Source organism: Triturus cristatus, chromosome 1_2 (assembly GCF_964204655.1).
Source record: "Triturus cristatus chromosome 1_2, aTriCri1.1, whole genome shotgun sequence".
Taxonomy (NCBI): Eukaryota; Metazoa; Chordata; class Amphibia; order Caudata; family Salamandridae; genus Triturus; species Triturus cristatus.
Genome location: NC_140580.1, coordinates 989,977,779 through 989,995,787, shown reverse-complemented (window position 1 = coordinate 989,995,787; position 18,009 = coordinate 989,977,779). Strand labels below are relative to the sequence as shown.

The 18,009-nt window shown below is 48.0% G+C and overlaps 1 protein-coding gene across 1 annotated transcript in view; it reads left to right on the top strand.

Annotated features, from left to right (window-relative positions):
- ABCA2 (ATP binding cassette subfamily A member 2) overlaps window positions 1–18,009 on the top strand; it is a 569,797-nt gene that overhangs the window by 207,149 nt on the left and 344,639 nt on the right. The window contains exon 4 of the mRNA XM_085611149.1: window positions 9,545–9,705. Within this exon, the coding sequence (XP_085467275.1) occupies window positions 9,545–9,705 (161 nt within the window). The remainder of the gene's footprint in view (window positions 1–9,544; window positions 9,706–18,009) is intronic.

The window sequence follows — 18,009 nt, the reverse complement described above, 5'->3', positions numbered from 1 at the left end:
CCCGCCATTGAGCCGTTTGTCGTTGACGGTGCCCCGTCGTCCCTTGCCCCGCGCTGGAGGGATTGGACAGACCGCCTACAAATATATTTTGAGGGGGCAGGCATCTCGAGGAAAAGGCGCAGAGCATTGCTACTCCACCTAGGAGACAGACATCCACCGCATCTACAAAACCCTCGTGGAGGCAACGCCAAAGACTTACCACACGCTGCTGAAGGCTCTCAACGCCCATTTCGAACCCATGGCGAACAGAGACTATGAAAGATTTATCTTTCGTCAAGCTAAACAGGAGGCAGAAGAGTCCCTAGATGCGTTCCACGGCAGACTGAAGGAGTTAGCCAGCACGTGTGGATTCCGAGATGAGCAAGAGGAGATCTGAGGGCAGATCATCCAAGGGTGCTACTCGTCCAAGCTCCGGGTCACGGTCCTCCAGGAAGAAGGAAAGCCCCTAGCGGACATCCTCACCCTCGGACGGTCGAAGGAACTCTCGCAGGCGAGAGCCTCGCACATGGAAGCAGCCTTGCATCGCCCCGTGAAGACTGAACAAGTGCAAGTGGCGGAAGCGGTGAACGTGGTACGACCCAAAGTGAGACCGGCCGGAGGGAAAAGACAACCGGAGACGAAGAAGAAAGAATGCGGATACGGTGGCGGCCAACCCCACCGCATGCAAGACTGTCCAGCCAGAGGGAAAAAGTGCAGCGCATGTGGGTGGATGAACCACTTCGCGGCGGTGTGCAGGTCCACCAGAGTCAAGAAAGAGGCGGCCCATGCGGTGCAGGAGGGGGCGGATAGCGAAGACATGGACGATGACACCGAAGAGTACCCAGTCCACTATGTGTTCGCGATCAACCAGCCACAAAAGAAGAAGCGCAGACTTCCAAAATGTCGTATCTTGGTCCAACAACAGGAGGTAAAAGCGACCATTGATACAGGAGCGTCCATTGAGCTGATGGCCGCCAACGTCTATCACCAACTACGCACCAAACCTCCGCTGCGAGAGGCTAAGATCCGAGTATTTGCGTACGGCCAGAAGACGCCCATCCCTCTCATCGGGTGTTTCAAGACGGAACTGCAACATGGAGAGAGGAAAATTAGCACCACCATCTATGTCACAGAAGAGGGCAGTGGGATGCTGCTGAGCGGGCAATCGGCCGAAGAACTGAGACTGATATCGTTTGCCATGGCGGTCCTAGAGGAAGAGCTGGATACCATCATGGAAGAGTTCGGAGAAGTGTTCAAAGGAATTGGGTGCCTGAAAGGGAAGGAAGTGTCCTTACATATAGATCCATCTGTCCAACCAGTGGCGCTGAGGCACAGGTGCATCGCGTTCCATCTGAGGCAAAAGGTCAAGGAGGAGCTGGAGGCCCTGGAGAGACAAGGCATCATAGAGAAGGTCAGCGGGCCAACCCCATGGGTATCCCCGATCGTCATCGCCAGGAAGCCGAAACAGCCAGGACAAGTTTGCATCTGTGTGGACATGCGCCTCCCCAACGCCGCCGTAAAAAGTGAACGGCACCTGACGCCTACCATTGATGACATCTTGGCAGAGCTGAACGGGGCCAGGTGGTTTTCGAAAATGAACCTACGATCAGGCTACCACCAGCTGCCACTCCATCCGGACTCGAGGTACATAACCACTTTCTCCACACACGTGGGCCTCAGACGGTATCGGTGTCTCAACTTCGGCATCTCGAGTGCCGCCGAGGTATTCCAAAATACCATTAGAGAAGTCCTCAGCGGGCTCCTCGGAGTGCTCAATGTGAGCGACGACCTGCTGATATATGCATCAACCATAGAGGAACACCACCAGCGGTTGAGAGGGGTCCTCAAAAGGATCCAGGAGTCAGGCCTGACCCTGCACCGGGAGAAGTGCCAATTCTTGCAGAACAAGATTAGTTTCTTCGGGTACACCTTCTCGGATCAAGGAGTGGCCCCAGACCCGGACAAGGTGAAGGACGTCCAAGAAGCCCCAGCCCCAACAAACATCTCAGAAGCCAGGAGCTTCCTGGGCATGGTCAATTGCTGTGGCCGCTTCATCCCTGACCTCTCCAACCTCACCAAACCTCTCAAGGAGTTGACCAAGTCGTCGACCACATGGCAGTGGGGCCCGGAACAAGAGCAAGCGTTCCAACCAACGAAGGCCGCCCTCTCGGCAGACACCACCTTATCGTACTTCGACCCTGCGAAGCCCACCAACGTGGCGGTGGACGCAAGCCCTTTTGGTCTGGGAGCAGTGCTAGCTCAACTCCAGAGCAACGGAGAGTGGGCCCCCCATCGCCTACGCGAGCAGGTCCCTGACCGAGACAGAGCAGCGTTACTCGCAAATCGAGCGAGAAGCCATGGCCATTCACTGAGCCTGCAGACACTTTCATGTATATGTGTATGGCCACCACTTCACGGTGGCAACTGATCATAAGCCCCTCATACCTCTCTTCCAAGGGTCCGCCTCAAAACCACCACCCCGGATTGAAAAGTGGATACTCCAATTACAAGGGTATAACTACCGGGTGGAGTACAAACCGGGGGCCACGAACCCGGCGGACTATCTGTCAAGGCACCCGCGGAAAGCCACCACGGAAGAAAAGGAAGAGGCAGAGGACACAGAGGAATATGTCCGGTATGTGACAGAGCGGTCACGACCCCTTCCGATGAGCCTAGCTGCAATCATAGAAGCGTCGAGAGGTGATGAGTGCTTGAGAGCAGCGGCGGAGGCCATCAGGTCGGGGGATTGGAGAGTAATCCAAGAATCGCTAAGTCGGAGGACACCCCAAGCCAAACTGATACTGGAATACATCTTGAGAATAAAGGGTGAACTGTCAGTCGATGGCCAAGGATGTCTTTTACGAGGCCCTAGACTGGTCATGCCGGCCAGCCTTGCCCAGCAGGCAGTAGACCTAGCTCACAGGGGGCATCAAGGAATGGTGAAAACTAAGGGCAGGCTCCGAGCCAAGCTGTGGTTCCCGGGCATGGATGCTATGGTAGAGCAGACGGTAAGAACCTGCACCTGGTGCCAAGCGGCAGGACAGCCGGATCGCCCTCACCCAGTGGCAACCGAAGAAAACCCCCAGAGGCCGTGGGAGTGTGTGAGTGCCGACTTCGGACACCTCCCAGATGGACGGTACGCACTAGTCATCATTGATGACTTCACCAAATATCCAGAGGTCGAAATCGTGGGGAGCCAGACAGCCACCGAGGTGATAGCGAAATTCGAGAAAACCATCGCCACTCATGGCATATTTGAAGTGGTCAAGACCGACAACGGACCCCCCTTCCAGGGGCAGGAGTTCGCAGAGTACCTCAAGAGTTGGGGGATCCATCATCGCAAGGTGACACCGCGTTGGCCCCAAGCCAATGGAGAGGTGGAGAGATTTATGAGGACACTCAACAAAACCATACGTATAGCCATGGCGGACGGGTCTCCACTGGAAAGGGCAATTTACAGTTTCCTGAGGGAATACCGGATGACCCCCCATGTCACAACAGAAGCAGCGCCGGGAACAGCCACCATGGGAAGAATAGTGAGCGACACGATTCCCCACCACCCGACTTGGGTTCTGGTACAAGCCAGTAATGAAAAGACTCTGGATGCGCTCGAATGATCAAGCCAGCCGACGGAGGGGAGCCAAGGAGTCCACGATCCAATGGCAGGATCAAGTGTATGTGAAGGACCGCTACCCAGGAAGCAAATTCAGACTTCCTTTCGAACCACGACCGTGGATCGTCACCCGCCGGACAGGTACGATGGTGACCGCCCAAAGAGGAGCTGAGACTGTTACCCGAGATGTGTCTTTCTTCAAGAAAGTCCATCCTGTGACACCTTCATGCCCCGGGACCGAGCCAGAGGGACCCGGCCCCGACCAAATGAGCGGAGACCAGGAGGGGGGGGGGGGAAGGGTCCAGGTGAAGATCGTGACTCCCAGTCTCTACCAGCCACCCCCGGGGGTAGCCTGCCCGGCTGTTCCCCATCCCGGGAGGAGCATAACACCCCGAGGCGCAGATCCCCCGAGGTGGCCCTACCTAGAGGCGGCCAATCCCGCTACAGTCTGCAGAGGAACCCTGCACCATCATCCCAGTTGGCGGACTAGATGGTGTAACCTGCAAAGACTGGCAGACTGGTAACAGACTCATCGCTCATTTGCATTTTGTGTTTATTGGTTGATGTTTTTATAAAGGTTGGAAGGAGTGTAAAGTCCGGCGCGCGCGAGGCGTTCTAGCCTTCCGCGCGCGAGGCGTTCTAGCCTTCCGCGCGCGAGGCGTTCTAGCCTTCCGCGCGCGAGGCGTTCTAGCCTTCCGCGCTGCCGGGGTGCGCTAGCGCTGACTCGTGACGTCAGACGCTGGCAGGTATTAATAAAGAGGCGTGGCCTAGGCGCGGCAGTCGGGAGCTGCGTGTAAACCATAAAGTACAGGCTCCTGTGTTTATTCAGCGCGATCGCGCAAGCATGCAAATTAGAGCGTTTAAAACGCTACACCTCTAAAGCAAACGACGGAAAAGGAGTTGTGTGAATTATTTTGCAAACCTATCACATTTGGAACATCTTATGCCTGCCCCTTGAGCGTCGCCCGGGTGTCTCAAAAGCCACCACAGTGCATTTGATGGAAGGGGGAGCTGTGAAACTTAGTATGAGCTCGACTCGCCAGGGACCCCATCACCCGCTTCACCAGTCCCTATAGTCATTGGACATTTCTTGACTCATTGTCTGAAAGGTGTGAGCAAAGCAGTGCTTTCTGTCACACGCTCTCCTCTGGCCATGGAACAATCTATTTTCTGTGTCATTCTCGATCAACAACACCCTTTGTGTTGCAGTTTTGCGTGCACTGGGCGCAGCCTGTGGAAAGGACACTTGCACATTGACACTGTTGCACAGATGCGCTACTACTATTGATCTTAGCCTGGATTTTAGCTCTGTCGATTTTTAGAAAGTGTATGCGCAAATGACCGCGAGACACCGGAAGTTCGCATATCCCTTACTTAGATATCTTTGGATTCTGCTACACCCAGCCTGTCTGGTAGAGATGAATTGGGGGCATGGAAGGTGGGGGGGGGGGGGGGGGGTTCGCCTGGAGGTAACTGATGCCTTCTCTTGGTGGTTTTAACTCCGCCGCCCCCAGGCGCCCCTCCTAGTCCATTCCTTGACAACTTTGCTTACCCACATCTTAACTGCGATTTGGTTTTGCAAACTGATAACACGTCTGAGCTCTTTTACCCTCTGTGCTCTTTTTATTCTGATTGCACACACTGGTGGAAAAACTCCCCGCCAGTCAACCACAGAGTGACGACACCAAGTCCAAACTCGGGTGGCGGCTTCTCGCTCCTGGAACCCAGTTCCGAGCATTTAACCGTGGAGAGGAAGTTCATCTGGAGACCACCGGCTCTAACTTGATCATGTACTGATCTGTTTGTTGCGCAACCTTTCCAAGTATGCCTGCAAACTGTGGGTGTGCGAGTTATGCACAGAAGCCTGCAGTCAAAGCCCGCGCCTGCGCAGAACATTCCGCGTGCTTTCAGTTTATCTCAGTTTGTTCTTACTGGCAGGACCGGCTTTAGCGCTGGTGGCGCCCAGTGATGCAATGTTTGCAGGCGTCCCCCTCCTCCACAAATTCCCTCACGACCGCCCTCCAACAGTGCCGCCAAAGTCTCCATAATCACTCTCTCTCGCATGCATTTCTTTAGTTTTATAGCACTACTCAACCAATGTAGGGTGTCAGAGCCCTTTACATCACACTCACATTATACAGAGATTGCTAATGCATCATATGTGTTAATCAGTGCATAAGAAATGCTGCATAAGACATAGACTACAAGGTGCAGGTGTCATAGGTCCTCCATATTGGGAGGCAGTATAGATTAAGAGTGCTTGGTCTGGAGGAGCTCACAGTCGGGTTTTAAAACGTATCACTGCGGTTGGGGGGAGGATTTACTAATAAGAATTGATTATTGCCCTAAAGATACGTTTTTAGCAATATTAGGATAATGAAAGGTATGGGAAAAAATCATAGTGCTCTTACCTACACCCAGGACTGCTGGAATTATGCGATTATGCAGCTGCACTTTTTTTTGCATTATTATAGATTTGGTGCATTTTTCACATAATTCATCATCTGCTGCTTAATCTGCAGATTTTAACAAAAAACTTGTTTTCCACTTAAACGGTTCAAAAGTTATTAAAATGCAGCCACTCCCGTTGCTGCGCAGTGAAAGGCCCTTTGCAAAAGTCGATAGGTCACTTTTCTGTTGCTTATTGCTATTTGGGTGTTGAACTCAGTGGTGGCCAATACAGATAAAGAGTGCTGGGGCGGGTGGAGAAGGTGCGAGGGGAGTGCCGGGTTGGGGGTTAATAATAAAAACAATTAAAAGACTAACCTGGTGCTTCAAGCCACCTCTGCTTCCAGTTCCTGGTCCCAGCAGTCCTTGGGACAGCATCATGAATTCCCCATCCAATCCCCACGCTGCTCTCGAGCATGAGAGCAGCGCGTGGATTGGTCTGAGTAAGTTGGATTAACGCTTTCTCAGGGAGTCTGTGCTGTTTCTCAAACCTGGCTGTGCAATACAGCTGGATTGGGAAACCTAAGTGCGCATGTCAGTTTGACCAGCCTAAGACAGCTTGCCAAACTGACATGCGAACTTAACCGTGCACCTACCACTCCCCCCCCCCCCCCCCCCCCCAACATGGCACGCCTCTCCCTGCATATGTTTACTCAGCCATCAGCTGAAAAATATAACAAAAATTAAATATTTTATTTTTCAGCTTCTGGCTCTGTGCCAGTGGGGCGACGCTCCTCTGCTATTGCGGGTGAGCTGCAGCTGGTGCAACCAATGCCCAGAGTGGTAAAAATTATAAATTTAATGAAATAATACTATTCCAATGTATGCTGCATTACACTGCATAATTTGCCTTTCCTTGCCAAATAATTTACGCAACTCTGACGTATAATTTGGTCTTTCTCTTTTATATAAATCTAGTGGCCCTGCCAGTAGCGGCTGCTACCAAATAGGGGGTGGTGAGGTGGGAGAGGTAAAGCGGAGGGGCGTGAATAAAAAATAAAAATAAAATAATTACTTGGCTGCATACCGCCTCGCCACCGTCTTCTTCTTCGGCAGCAAAAAGCACAGCCTCCCAGGATACCCTAGCCTATCACGATGCTGTCTTACAGCAGCGTTGTGATTTGTCTGAACGCTGTGGTTTGGCGCTAAGAGAGGGACTGGGAGACTCTGCATGTTCTCCACCCAGGCTATACAATACAGCCTGTGGAGAACATGCAAAGTGCGCATGACTGTTTGGCTGGTCCGCGGCAGCCTGCCTTACCGTCATGCACACTTAAACTGCAGCCACCACTCCTCCTGCCTCTTGGTCACAGAAGCACAGCCCCTCCCCACCCTAATCTAACCTGGCTTCACCTCGTGCTCAATAAAAAAAAATAAAAGGAACGTTATTTTATTTTTTTGTATTCATCTTGCAGTTGAAGCAGTAGGGCGATGCTCCTCCGCCGAGCGCTATCTATCCCTTGCAGTGTGCTTGCAGCTCTTTGACAGTTAATAGCTAACCGTGCCATATTAGGATTGTAACTTATAAACTGCCTGTAATAAAAACAACTCTGACAAAAGCTGTAACCCACTGAACTATCTACATGATATGCACTTTTGTGATCTGCATGGCTTTGCATCAAGCCAATTAACCCTTTGTGCTACTTTATGACGAGTCGAAACTTCCAATAGACAGAACTCCAATCTCTCTCCAGCAGGCCCATTAATCTCCAGAGTTATCTTGACATTTGTTGCCTGAAGATTGCTGAAGGCAAGGAACTCTGCTGCAGGTGCTTATAAATCCAAAATATATTTGAAAATCAGGGCTACCAGAGGTCAGTACCCACCGCCGTGCAGGCCTAAAGCCGGGCCTGCTTAGAGGGAGGGCCCGCGCCAACTTAAGATTTCTCTGGACAATGAATGCAGAAACACTTTGTTACTAAAATACGAGAAGGTCCATCATTTCGAGACATTTTTTTGGGGAACTATTTAAGGATCCCCAATTTACGAATTCCTCATGACCTGAAGAAGCCCCAGGCTGAAAGGCCAATTATAGGGGGCGAAACACGTGTTGGCTGTGCCACAAACCTTTTGTTTTCTGTTTTTACTTTGTCTTGAAAGACTCGAGTTAGAGTCCCTCTCACAACTAACACTGAATTCAATAAAAGGATTTAATTCACAATAGACTACGAATATTCTTATTTTTCCTGGCACACCTTTCTCCCTCCCTCTGCCCCATGATCCATTGGCTGCTGTGATAATCGGGCCGAATCCTGCGATAATCCAACCTTTAGTTGTTTGATTTTCATTATAGGTCGTGACTGACCAACTGAGCTGCACACATTTTGCGCTCCATGGTGTTAGTCTTGCCCAGTAAACGCTGATTTTTAATGCTCACGAACCATATTACAATCGTATATACCATTTTAATTGCATTGTCCAGAAATCTTTATATATCTTGTAGCATTTTGAAATCTGTAGGTTTTGTCATTTTTGTAGACGTTTTGTCTTGTGAGCCTCTTCTTTTCGCCTCCATCAGGGTGGATATGCAGCATACACCCTGGCATTTTCCCACCAATAATAGCTAGTATATGACATTTTTCTGACCCTCTAGTTGAGATGGTGAATTCAATGTTAGACATATTTGAATGTTAAATAACATTTAGAGTTGGTCAAAAGAAGCACTGTGAAGCACAGAACGTGGTGACAAATTGTGGCTTCTAATAAAATGAAATAATTCAGAAACTACAAATACAAAACTATCAAGTTATTGTAGAATGCATCACATTTATGGCAACCTGCTCAGATAATCATCCATATTTTAAAATAATTTGTAGCCAGAAAGCTATCTTTGGTAGCCAAAGGAGAGTCCGCAGAAGAACAGTGGAAACCAAAGACCGCGAGGCTCCTAGTTTACACTTGGATGCAGCAGTCGCAATTGTGACGGCTTGTACGCTGCTTTAGATGGTTAGCCTTTGGGCGCAAATCAATAAGCCAAGGCTTCCAGAGCACGGACATCAATGAAGCAGATTACTTGCTTTGCCTTTCTCGTGGGCCGAGCCACAAATAGACATACTAAGAGGAAAAGAGACAGATTACTAGTTTGATTGACCAGAACACTGGTCAGTAACATAACTAGTGGGTAAACTGCCGTGATGGATTGTAAGAAAATCCCGAACTGATAGAAGCAGCACATTTATTCAGAAAATTAAGAAGCGTATCTTTCAACGTCCAAGCATACGAATTGGTCTAAACCGTAATCATAGACTGCATTAAAACCATTCTTATTGCCAGTGTTCCAGTGAGTATGCCATTTTTTCTTTGCTTGAATTGATTGTTGAGCAATAGTTGGTCCATTGAGTTGAATCCTACGGATCCTTCTTCTAAAACAGAGTAGACTTCTATTTTAACCAAAATGTGGGTAATATATTCTGTTTTCGACGTAATGTTTGGGTGCGCTATGTGATTTCTTCCTTGCCTTGACCAGGAGTTGACATTAACAGACCCACCTTTGTCCTGCTCTAGTGTGACCCAGCTGCTGGAACGAATAAATGAGGTTGTGGAAGAGAGCAATCTGTTTGATCCAGACCGACCTGGCCTTGATGATGAGCTGCATTCCCTCCGAAGGCACCTTGAGTCTCTGGGCAGCGATCCGTACTCCTTGGGGAACACAGACAGTCCGAAAGGTAGGAGGTGGTAGCAGGCGTTTCTTACTGGTGGAGCAAGTCAAAGAAGTAGGAATTTGCGGTTGGGTTTAATTTCCTCAATTGTACTCTTTGAGCTTGCCTGTTCTTTTGGTGATTTCCAAACTGTCACTTTGACAACAAGTTGTGCAGCTGTTTAGTATTTTCTGGTGGTGCCCATTATTGTTGCACTCGCCTGCTTGCATCATGTTGCGCGTATAAGAAGCGCTTTGCCATGTACTGTTTTTTGCAGCAGGATCTCATCTTGCAAATAAAGCGTTGAATGCACAGAAGGTGGACGACTCTGGACTGTGTCCTGTTCTATCACTGGATAATATATTTGATTATTGTGCTGTGTAAGCCGAAACTAGGCATTATTGCTTAGCTAGCCAATGAATTATCACACTTCATTGAAAATGAATCTGTAGCCGCTGTTGTATTTCTTGTACGTACATACCCAGATTCCTCAGGAATACAGGGCATCCCTGTGCTTTGAATGTATTCTCATCCTGAGGATGTGGCGGCCTTGGACCATTGGTATCTATCTCTTGTTGGGTCTGAGATGCCATGGCCATATCACACCAGTGCTGAGATCCATCGATTGGCTTCCAAAAAAACAAAGATCCCATTTCAAGACTTTGTCAACAAGATCGTACATGGCCACTTGTCAAGATCCCTTCCCTACCAGCCTCCAGAAACCTTCGATCCGCAAACCCGAACATGCCCATCACACATCGAGGCAGATATAGTGGATCTTGTATAAGATCTATTAAACGCCAAGGCTCATAACTGTGGGACTCCTTACCACTTCATCTAAGACTTGAAAATGATTTTATCACATTCAGAGAGCTTGGAACGCGCCTTTCTTTCAGGCCTGTATTTCAATTCCCCTCCTCCATGTACATCACATGGCTCTTCCCTCTGACTTTTAATGCTTGCCCTCCCAGTCAGCCACCTTATACCAGTGCTATGGTATTTATCCCTGAAAAAGTACTTTCACTCCAAGACCTTTAAGATCATTCATCAACACCTATGAGAAGAGATTACCGTAGGTAAATCCCATCCTGCTGCTGGACTATTCTTATTATCTTTTTGTTTAAATTTGTTTATTGGTTTAACAGCATCAGTATACATCATAGACTGACGACAATTTCTTGTCTGACCCCACTTTCGTATATATCAAGTCACTTAACAAAATATATGTTACAAGCAAACTGCTCTTTCTGTCTGTTGACGCAGTTACATTTCCCCCATGGGGGATACTACAGTTGCCCCTCGGTATTCGTTCCACCTTTCCCACTTCCGATCCCATTTTTTTGGGCATCCCCTGGTTACGAAAACCTCAGTTTCCGCCAGCATGCATCTATCAAGCTCTGTCGTCCAACCACTGGGCCGTGGTGCATTACCCCCCCCCCCCCCCCCAACCCCTAGCAATCTCCCGTTTAACTAGTGTGTATCCTAACGTCGTGAATTGTTTCTCCGCTTCTGTTAGGTCCGTTTCCTCCCATATGTTCAATAAGCCCATTTTCGGCGTCAAAACAAGTTCCTTATGGAGGGCTGTCTGCATATGCCCCGAGGCCTCCTCCCATATGACGCGCACCCCCGGGCAGGTTCTTCTTATCTTTTGATGCTTTTCTGTCTCCCTTTTCTTAATTCCCCACCTCCAGCGATCTGAGGGTGCCTTACATTGTTGAGTATATTGTGTTCTGTTTTATTTTGTGGTTTGGTAAAGGCAGCTGAGTGGGTGGTAGTCTGTTTTTGCGGTCTCACTGGGAGAGGCCCACGCGTGGGCAGATTGGAGATGAGGTTTGATCACAGCACATCCTCACCTGGTGCCTGAACAGAAGGGAAGTTTGCAGAGCCCTGCTATTGGGCCACAGAGGTCACATGTTTCAAAGAGACCTTGCTCTTTAAAGGCAGTCCTTGCATGGAAGTTGTGAAGTTTGACAACTGCCCAGTGTTTTGTCTTTCTCTCCTGTGTTTGGTCGAACACCCCTGCATCTTGGCCTGCCTAACCTCCCTGTCCTGCCCATGTATGTGGGCCAGGTGCCCTGGATTGGGTTCTAGCATTATGTGTTGATCCTATTACCCTGTATATGTTGTGGTGTACGTATCTCTGTCTGTCCGCATGCCTCTGTATCTGGGCCCAGTACCCTGTACACTCAGAACAGTAGTACGATTCCCTATCCATGCCCCATAAACAGATATATTTGGGTTCACCCCTCTGTATTTCACACTACACCCTTATATCACAGCAAATGCACAGTAACAGAATCCTGTGTTTTGGCCCATCTGTCTCATATCGTCTTGACTTGCCACTTGCTACCAGAGAAAACTGTCCTCTTTCATGGCTAGAGGGCAAAGCACCTTTTTAGCAGTACAAGAAGTTGTAAACACTGTTCATGTGTTAGGATATTACCATTTGTATAGTATTTTAGCTGTTGTCATTGTGGCACTTTCTTCATGTGTGAGTGCCCTTTGGGGAGAAAATATTAAATAAAAGTGTATGTTTGTGTTTTATTGTACGGGATGAGTAGAGATTGATTTGGTACTTAGGTTTCCATCAGTTAGCGAGAGTTAGGAAGGTATTTGTGAATGCGCCGAAGGACTCTAGCATTTTTTTTCACTTCTGGGTGGATCCGTTTTTCATTTCTGGTCTAGACTGTATTCTCTCTACATCACAATCCAGAACAGTGTCTTAGAATGCAATGGTGGCAAGGTTGTGTTAGGTTCATGCTAGTTTTATCTGTATGTGTCAAGGATGCATGTTGGTGTTATGATTGACACCGCCGCACAGTGGCTGGCCCTTTATAAAGGTTAACTGGTCGACTTTCCTGTTGCATATTGCTGTATTAGGTTTTCATCTAATACTAATGGGGTGAAACATTTGCCCAGGCAGTGTTAACGTGTAAAAACGACAACAAATGAATTAATGCCACAAAATGTACCACATTAGGCTGCATAGTTTGCATTTTCTAGCCACATAATTTATTTGACAGTGCCGCATAATTCGATTTACCGCTGCTGCTTATTTCTAGAGGCCCAGCCTATAATGTGCACATTATAAAGATTTTTTTTCGCACAGCTACAAAGACAGGTTGGTTTTGTTCTCCTTAAGCTCTCGCCCTCTGGTCCCCCATTTCTCGGTTTCCTTCACTCGGTTTTCCTCACCCTAGAAGGGAGCCCTACAGAGAGGAGCCCCGTTCCGTGCAGTAACCCCCACAAAGACAGAAAAGCGAAGCAGAAGCTCGCCAAGTGCGGAGCCTGCAAATGCGGCCTGGAAATAAAAGCCGCCAGACACAAATCAAGCTGGAAGCCAGAGAAGACCGAATCTGCTGTCGGTGTAAGACCTCGATGCAAGGAAGCCCAATAAATATAAATTGTCTAGTATTTGCATTTTAATGATCTAGCTTGCATTCTAGCTTGCATTGCGTCTGGAACTGCTGCTTTGACTTGACTGAGAACCGAGCACAGTACACGGTGCTCTTGTCTCCTCCTCATTTACCCTCACACCATTGCACTCCATCCCCTCCCACGCAAATTATGTCCCTCCATTTCCCGTTCTCCAGTTCTCTTTTTCTTCCCATTTCCCTCCCCTGAACTAATTTATCCAATTATCCTTTACAGAGTTTCTCGCACTCTCCTTCATCCTGTTAATGACCTTTCTTCCCTCCATACTCGTCCCCTTCATTGATGACTTCTCTTTTATTTTTTCACCATCTCTAGGTTGTTCCCTTTTTAGGTTTCGATGACTAGACATCACATGCGCGGTCTGTTGTAAGACGTAGTGTCTGCTTACAGTCGGAGACTTTTTAAGGCATGGGCAAAGTGGTCTCTGGCCCGGGCCCCCACCTTTCTTGGGCCTCATCATTAAGGTTTCAGGACAGTCCCAGACAGGGGTATAACGCAAACATGTTGGGGCCCCTTACACAATATGAAAAGGAGCTCCCAGGTATAGCTCATATATTCAAAGGACTTGCCCTCTGAAGGACTGGAGTCCCCTTAAATGTTTGGGGTTCAGTGAAGAGGGTTGTCCATGGTCAGACTATAGTTGCTGAGGACTTAAATGAACCGAAATGTATAATAAATTCACATTTCCGAGCAAGGGGTTCCAAATTATATTTGGCCCGGGGCCCCCAAAATCATTAAGATGTTCCTGCGTAAGGTGGGTTTAGAGGCCGCTTGTTGCTTATCGTTGGTTGGCTTTGTCACTCATTCGCTTGTTTCTTATTCGTCAGCTTCTGTGGGCTTTGCTTTCTCTTGTGTTTGTTCCTCTCATCATGGACGCATTATTTGTGTACCTCTACTGCTTTTTTTTTCAGGCGCTACGTTTTCTTTTTGCTTCGGTACTCTGCAAGAGTGTATGTGTTTCCACTTGTCTCCCTCTGCCGCACTCTTATTGCTCCTTCTCTGCCTGTGTGGTTCTCCCATTTTCTTTCCCCCCAGATCCATGTGGTTCTCTCTCCGTTTGCTTCCCCCCCTCACCCTTGTTACTTTCCCCACCTGTGCTCCTGTGTGCGTCAGTCTACCCAATTTTGCTATTTTGCTTCGGACTTCTCCCTATGCTGTTTCCACTTACTCTGTGTATTGCTTGCCTCTCGTGCTGAAGCTACAACCCCCCCCACCCCCTATTTTTTTTTAACCAATTCATTTGATAGGTGCACACATGCGTGTTGCATGGTTGTACAGCATGGCAAAAACCATTGGCAAATCCGTTATGTCCCAAAGACGTTGACCTATTGACTTTGCCAATGCTTGTTTTTATTTGCTCTTCCCTTTCTCTCTTTGCTTTTCTCCCTCATTGCTCTTCTCCCCATCTTTGCACTTCTTTCCATTTGCTCTTCTCTCTTGTTCTGCTCTTTCATTTCTCTATCTTCACTTCCCCTTTCCCTCTTTTGCTAGTCCTCTTCTTTCGGTTGTTCCACTCTCCACGTCTTGCTTATTCGTGTTTGTTATTCTCCACGGATCTTTTTTTTTGCCAGTTCTGTGTCCCTGCATCAGTTGAACTTTATTGTTTTAAACTCCTCACTTGCTCTTGCTCGCTATTTCCTTTCTCTCCACAATCCTGCTCTCCTTCGGTGTCTCTCTGCCTCACCAAGTTCCCTTCCGATCTCTCATTAGTTTTTTTCTGTGTGTCCTGGTGTCTGTTGCTGCGGCTCTGTGTCTGTCAGTCCCTTGGAAGCTTGGGAAGCGTCTGTGCCTCCTCATTGCTCTGTCACTATTGGGCCATGAGTCTCTGTAGGCTGGTCTTTTCCTCAGTGCATGTCAGTCGTTTGGGGGGTCTCTTAGTGTTTTTGCCTGACTCATTTGGTGTCTGTCTTCTTGTGTTTCTCGCAATGGGTGTGTTTGATCAGGCAGGTGTCTGTCTGAGTTGGAAAGTATCTGCCTCTATGAATAACGACCTTGGTAATTGACTTCCTCTGCTGGTGCCAGCATTTTGCTTCGGTTAGTGTGGCTTCAGTAAGTGTAGCCTTTTGCCTCGATAGCTGTCATTTTCTTTGTATATTGACCCATCGCAGTCTGTGGCTGGTATGTTCGTGACTCTCTGGGTATGGGTTTTGCTGATTGTTGTTCTGTTGATTCCATGAATGTTGACCTCCTGCTATTGAGCTTGTTTCCTCTTTCCTATGTGACTGTCAAATTTGGCGTGCATGGACCTCTGTGGTTAGTGATTATTGCACTCAGTGCATGTATTTCACTTGCCTGCGATGGTAATGTGGTCATGTGTTGCTGTTGGCATTGTGATTTTTTTTTTCCTGTGGAAATTGCCCTCTGTGAATATTGGTCTTCGATCTCTTGCCTCTATGGGTGTACCTTTATGTGAAAGTATGCTTCTCGCCGCTGTTTTTTTGGATGGGAGGGGGGCAGTGAGGGTGTTTGTCTGTTTTTTTGCCGTTTGGCTCTTGCCTCCTTAGGTGCAGCCCTCTCTGGTGTATGCTTCTTGGTGGGTACTGGCCTCTGTGGATATCTGCATCTTGTGGGTCAACCTCTTGCTTCTGTGGATGTTGCTCTTTGGTTATCGTCCTGTGCTCTGCCTCTGCAGTTTTGTCCTTTTGCATCGGAGTATTGTCTGTGACAAATGTCTCTTGCCTCTGTGGACATCTCCCTGTGTGGGTGTTGGCTTCGGTTGCTCTCTTTCTGTCTTTGGATGTATGCCTCTAGCCTCTGTGGGTATCTCCCTGTGTGGGCGTTGGCCTCGGTTAATCTCTTTCTACCTCTGGATGTATGCCTCTAGCCTCTGTGGGTATCTCCCTGTGAGGGTGTTGGCCTCGGTTTATCTCTTTCTACCTGTAGGTGTATGCCTCTAGCCTCTGTGGGTATCTCCCTGTGTGGGTGTTGGCCTCGGTTATTCTTTCTACCTGTGGGTATATGCCCGTAGCCTCTCTGGGTATCTCCCTGTGTGGGTGTTGACCTCGGTTATTCTTTCTGTCTCTGGATGTATGCCTCTAGCCTCTGTGGGTATCTCCCTGTGTGGGTGTTTGCCTCGGTTACTCTTTCTGTCTCTGGATATATGCCTCTAGCCTCTGTGGGTATCTCCCTGTGTGGGTGTTGGTCTCGGTTAATCTCTTTCTACCGCTGGATGTATGCCTCTAGCCTCTGCGGGGGTGTCATCCTCTTGCTTCTGTTGCACTAGGCCTCACCTGGGGCCTGGAGGGGTAGAAAGTGGCTGGAGGTTTAGAAGGTGGAGGGCAGGTATCTGTGGTACTGTGATAAAGAAGCAGGGTAAGCATACAGGATGTGAAGAGGCAAATGCATGTGGCAGTGGCAGTGTTTCTACCCTGTGGTCTGACTGTCCTATTTTGCCTATTAGACGCTCTGGTTCACCGCCAATGTCAGTCCTTGTGCTCTGTGTCAATGATGCGGTCAGATTGTGGCGGCCCAGGGCTGGCCGCTGGTTCACTGAGTGCCCTGTGCGTCTCTTTACTCGTGCTCTGATTATGGGACACATCACTGTCGACCTGTTCAGTGGCACTGGAACCAGTCCTGTGCCCTACTGGCTAAGTCAAGCCATGGCAGTATTCGTGGCCAATGAATCAATTGCATCCGTAACTCGTACTGCTGACCAGGTGCATCACTGCCATTGCATACAAAAGAACGGGGTATAAGGCAGAAACAGATTGCACCAAATCCTTACGTCAAGTCACAATTATCAATATTCTTTGGGTGCCCCGGATCATGAGGTTAAATACCCCTAAACCCCCTTAGGATCAAAGGACCCTATAACTTGTCAACAATTCACTGTGATCCAGCACTCCATAAAGTTATTCAATGATCGTAAAATATGTCTGTCCATACAGCAGGTGTTATTTCAAAATTCTTTCTTTATTAAATTCTTCTCCTCTTCACATATATCAAAGACACATACAGCGTAGCCGACGTGTTTCGTCCAAGAAGACTTCTTCTTCAGGGCAAAGTTGTTCTGAGATATAAAAAGGGCTTCATACTATTCCCCTCCAGCATCAAGAGATGTGACTAGGTTTTCCTTTGCTGTGCCGTACTAGGTCGGTAACGTTTATCATATATTATATTTTGAATTCTTTCGGTTCTTCAAATAGTTATTCACCATATGTGTAGTCTCTAATAGTGTCTGCAGTTTAGGTTTTCTTCTAACATGCCGTATTAGGTCGGTTACCCTTATTTATATAAATTTTTTGGTTTCCTTTTGTTCTTCAATTTGTGATTCACCTTTATGTGGTTTATGGTAGTATCTCCAATTTCAGAGTTTCAGAAGCCGATTCGCTCCATATCACAGTCCATGCACATGGACTGTGATATGGAGGGAATCGAAATATAATATATGATAAAGGTTACCGACCTAGTATTCTGAGTGAATTCCAAAAATGGTCTTTGTCTACACTTGGGTAGGCAATGGTATTAGTGGGCCCCAGTGTGAAACCTTAATCAGAATCTCTCGTTTTTCTAATTTAGCTGTGCTTCATTCATGCTCACCTTTGACCCGTTTTCAGCCTGACTCTATCCTTGACACCACACTTGCATAAACATTAGGTTACAAATCGAAGTTGAGACATTGTAGGCTGCGTAAACATGCAAAGTCAGCACAAAAGAACAGCTGATGTCTACACTGTGGGTTTTGTGTGTATTTTAACCAATGATAAAGCCTTAGACCAAGTTTGTTCAGTTAAGCCTATCCTTGTTATGCAGCTTCAAGACGCGACAGTTACACAAGGCACCAAGGTTGTTGATTCTTATCGATGGTGTCATTTGTGTGTTCTTCCCAAAGCTCTATTTACCTCTGGGCGTTCCTAGTCTGTGAACTTCCCTATATAAACCCATGTAACCATTGTT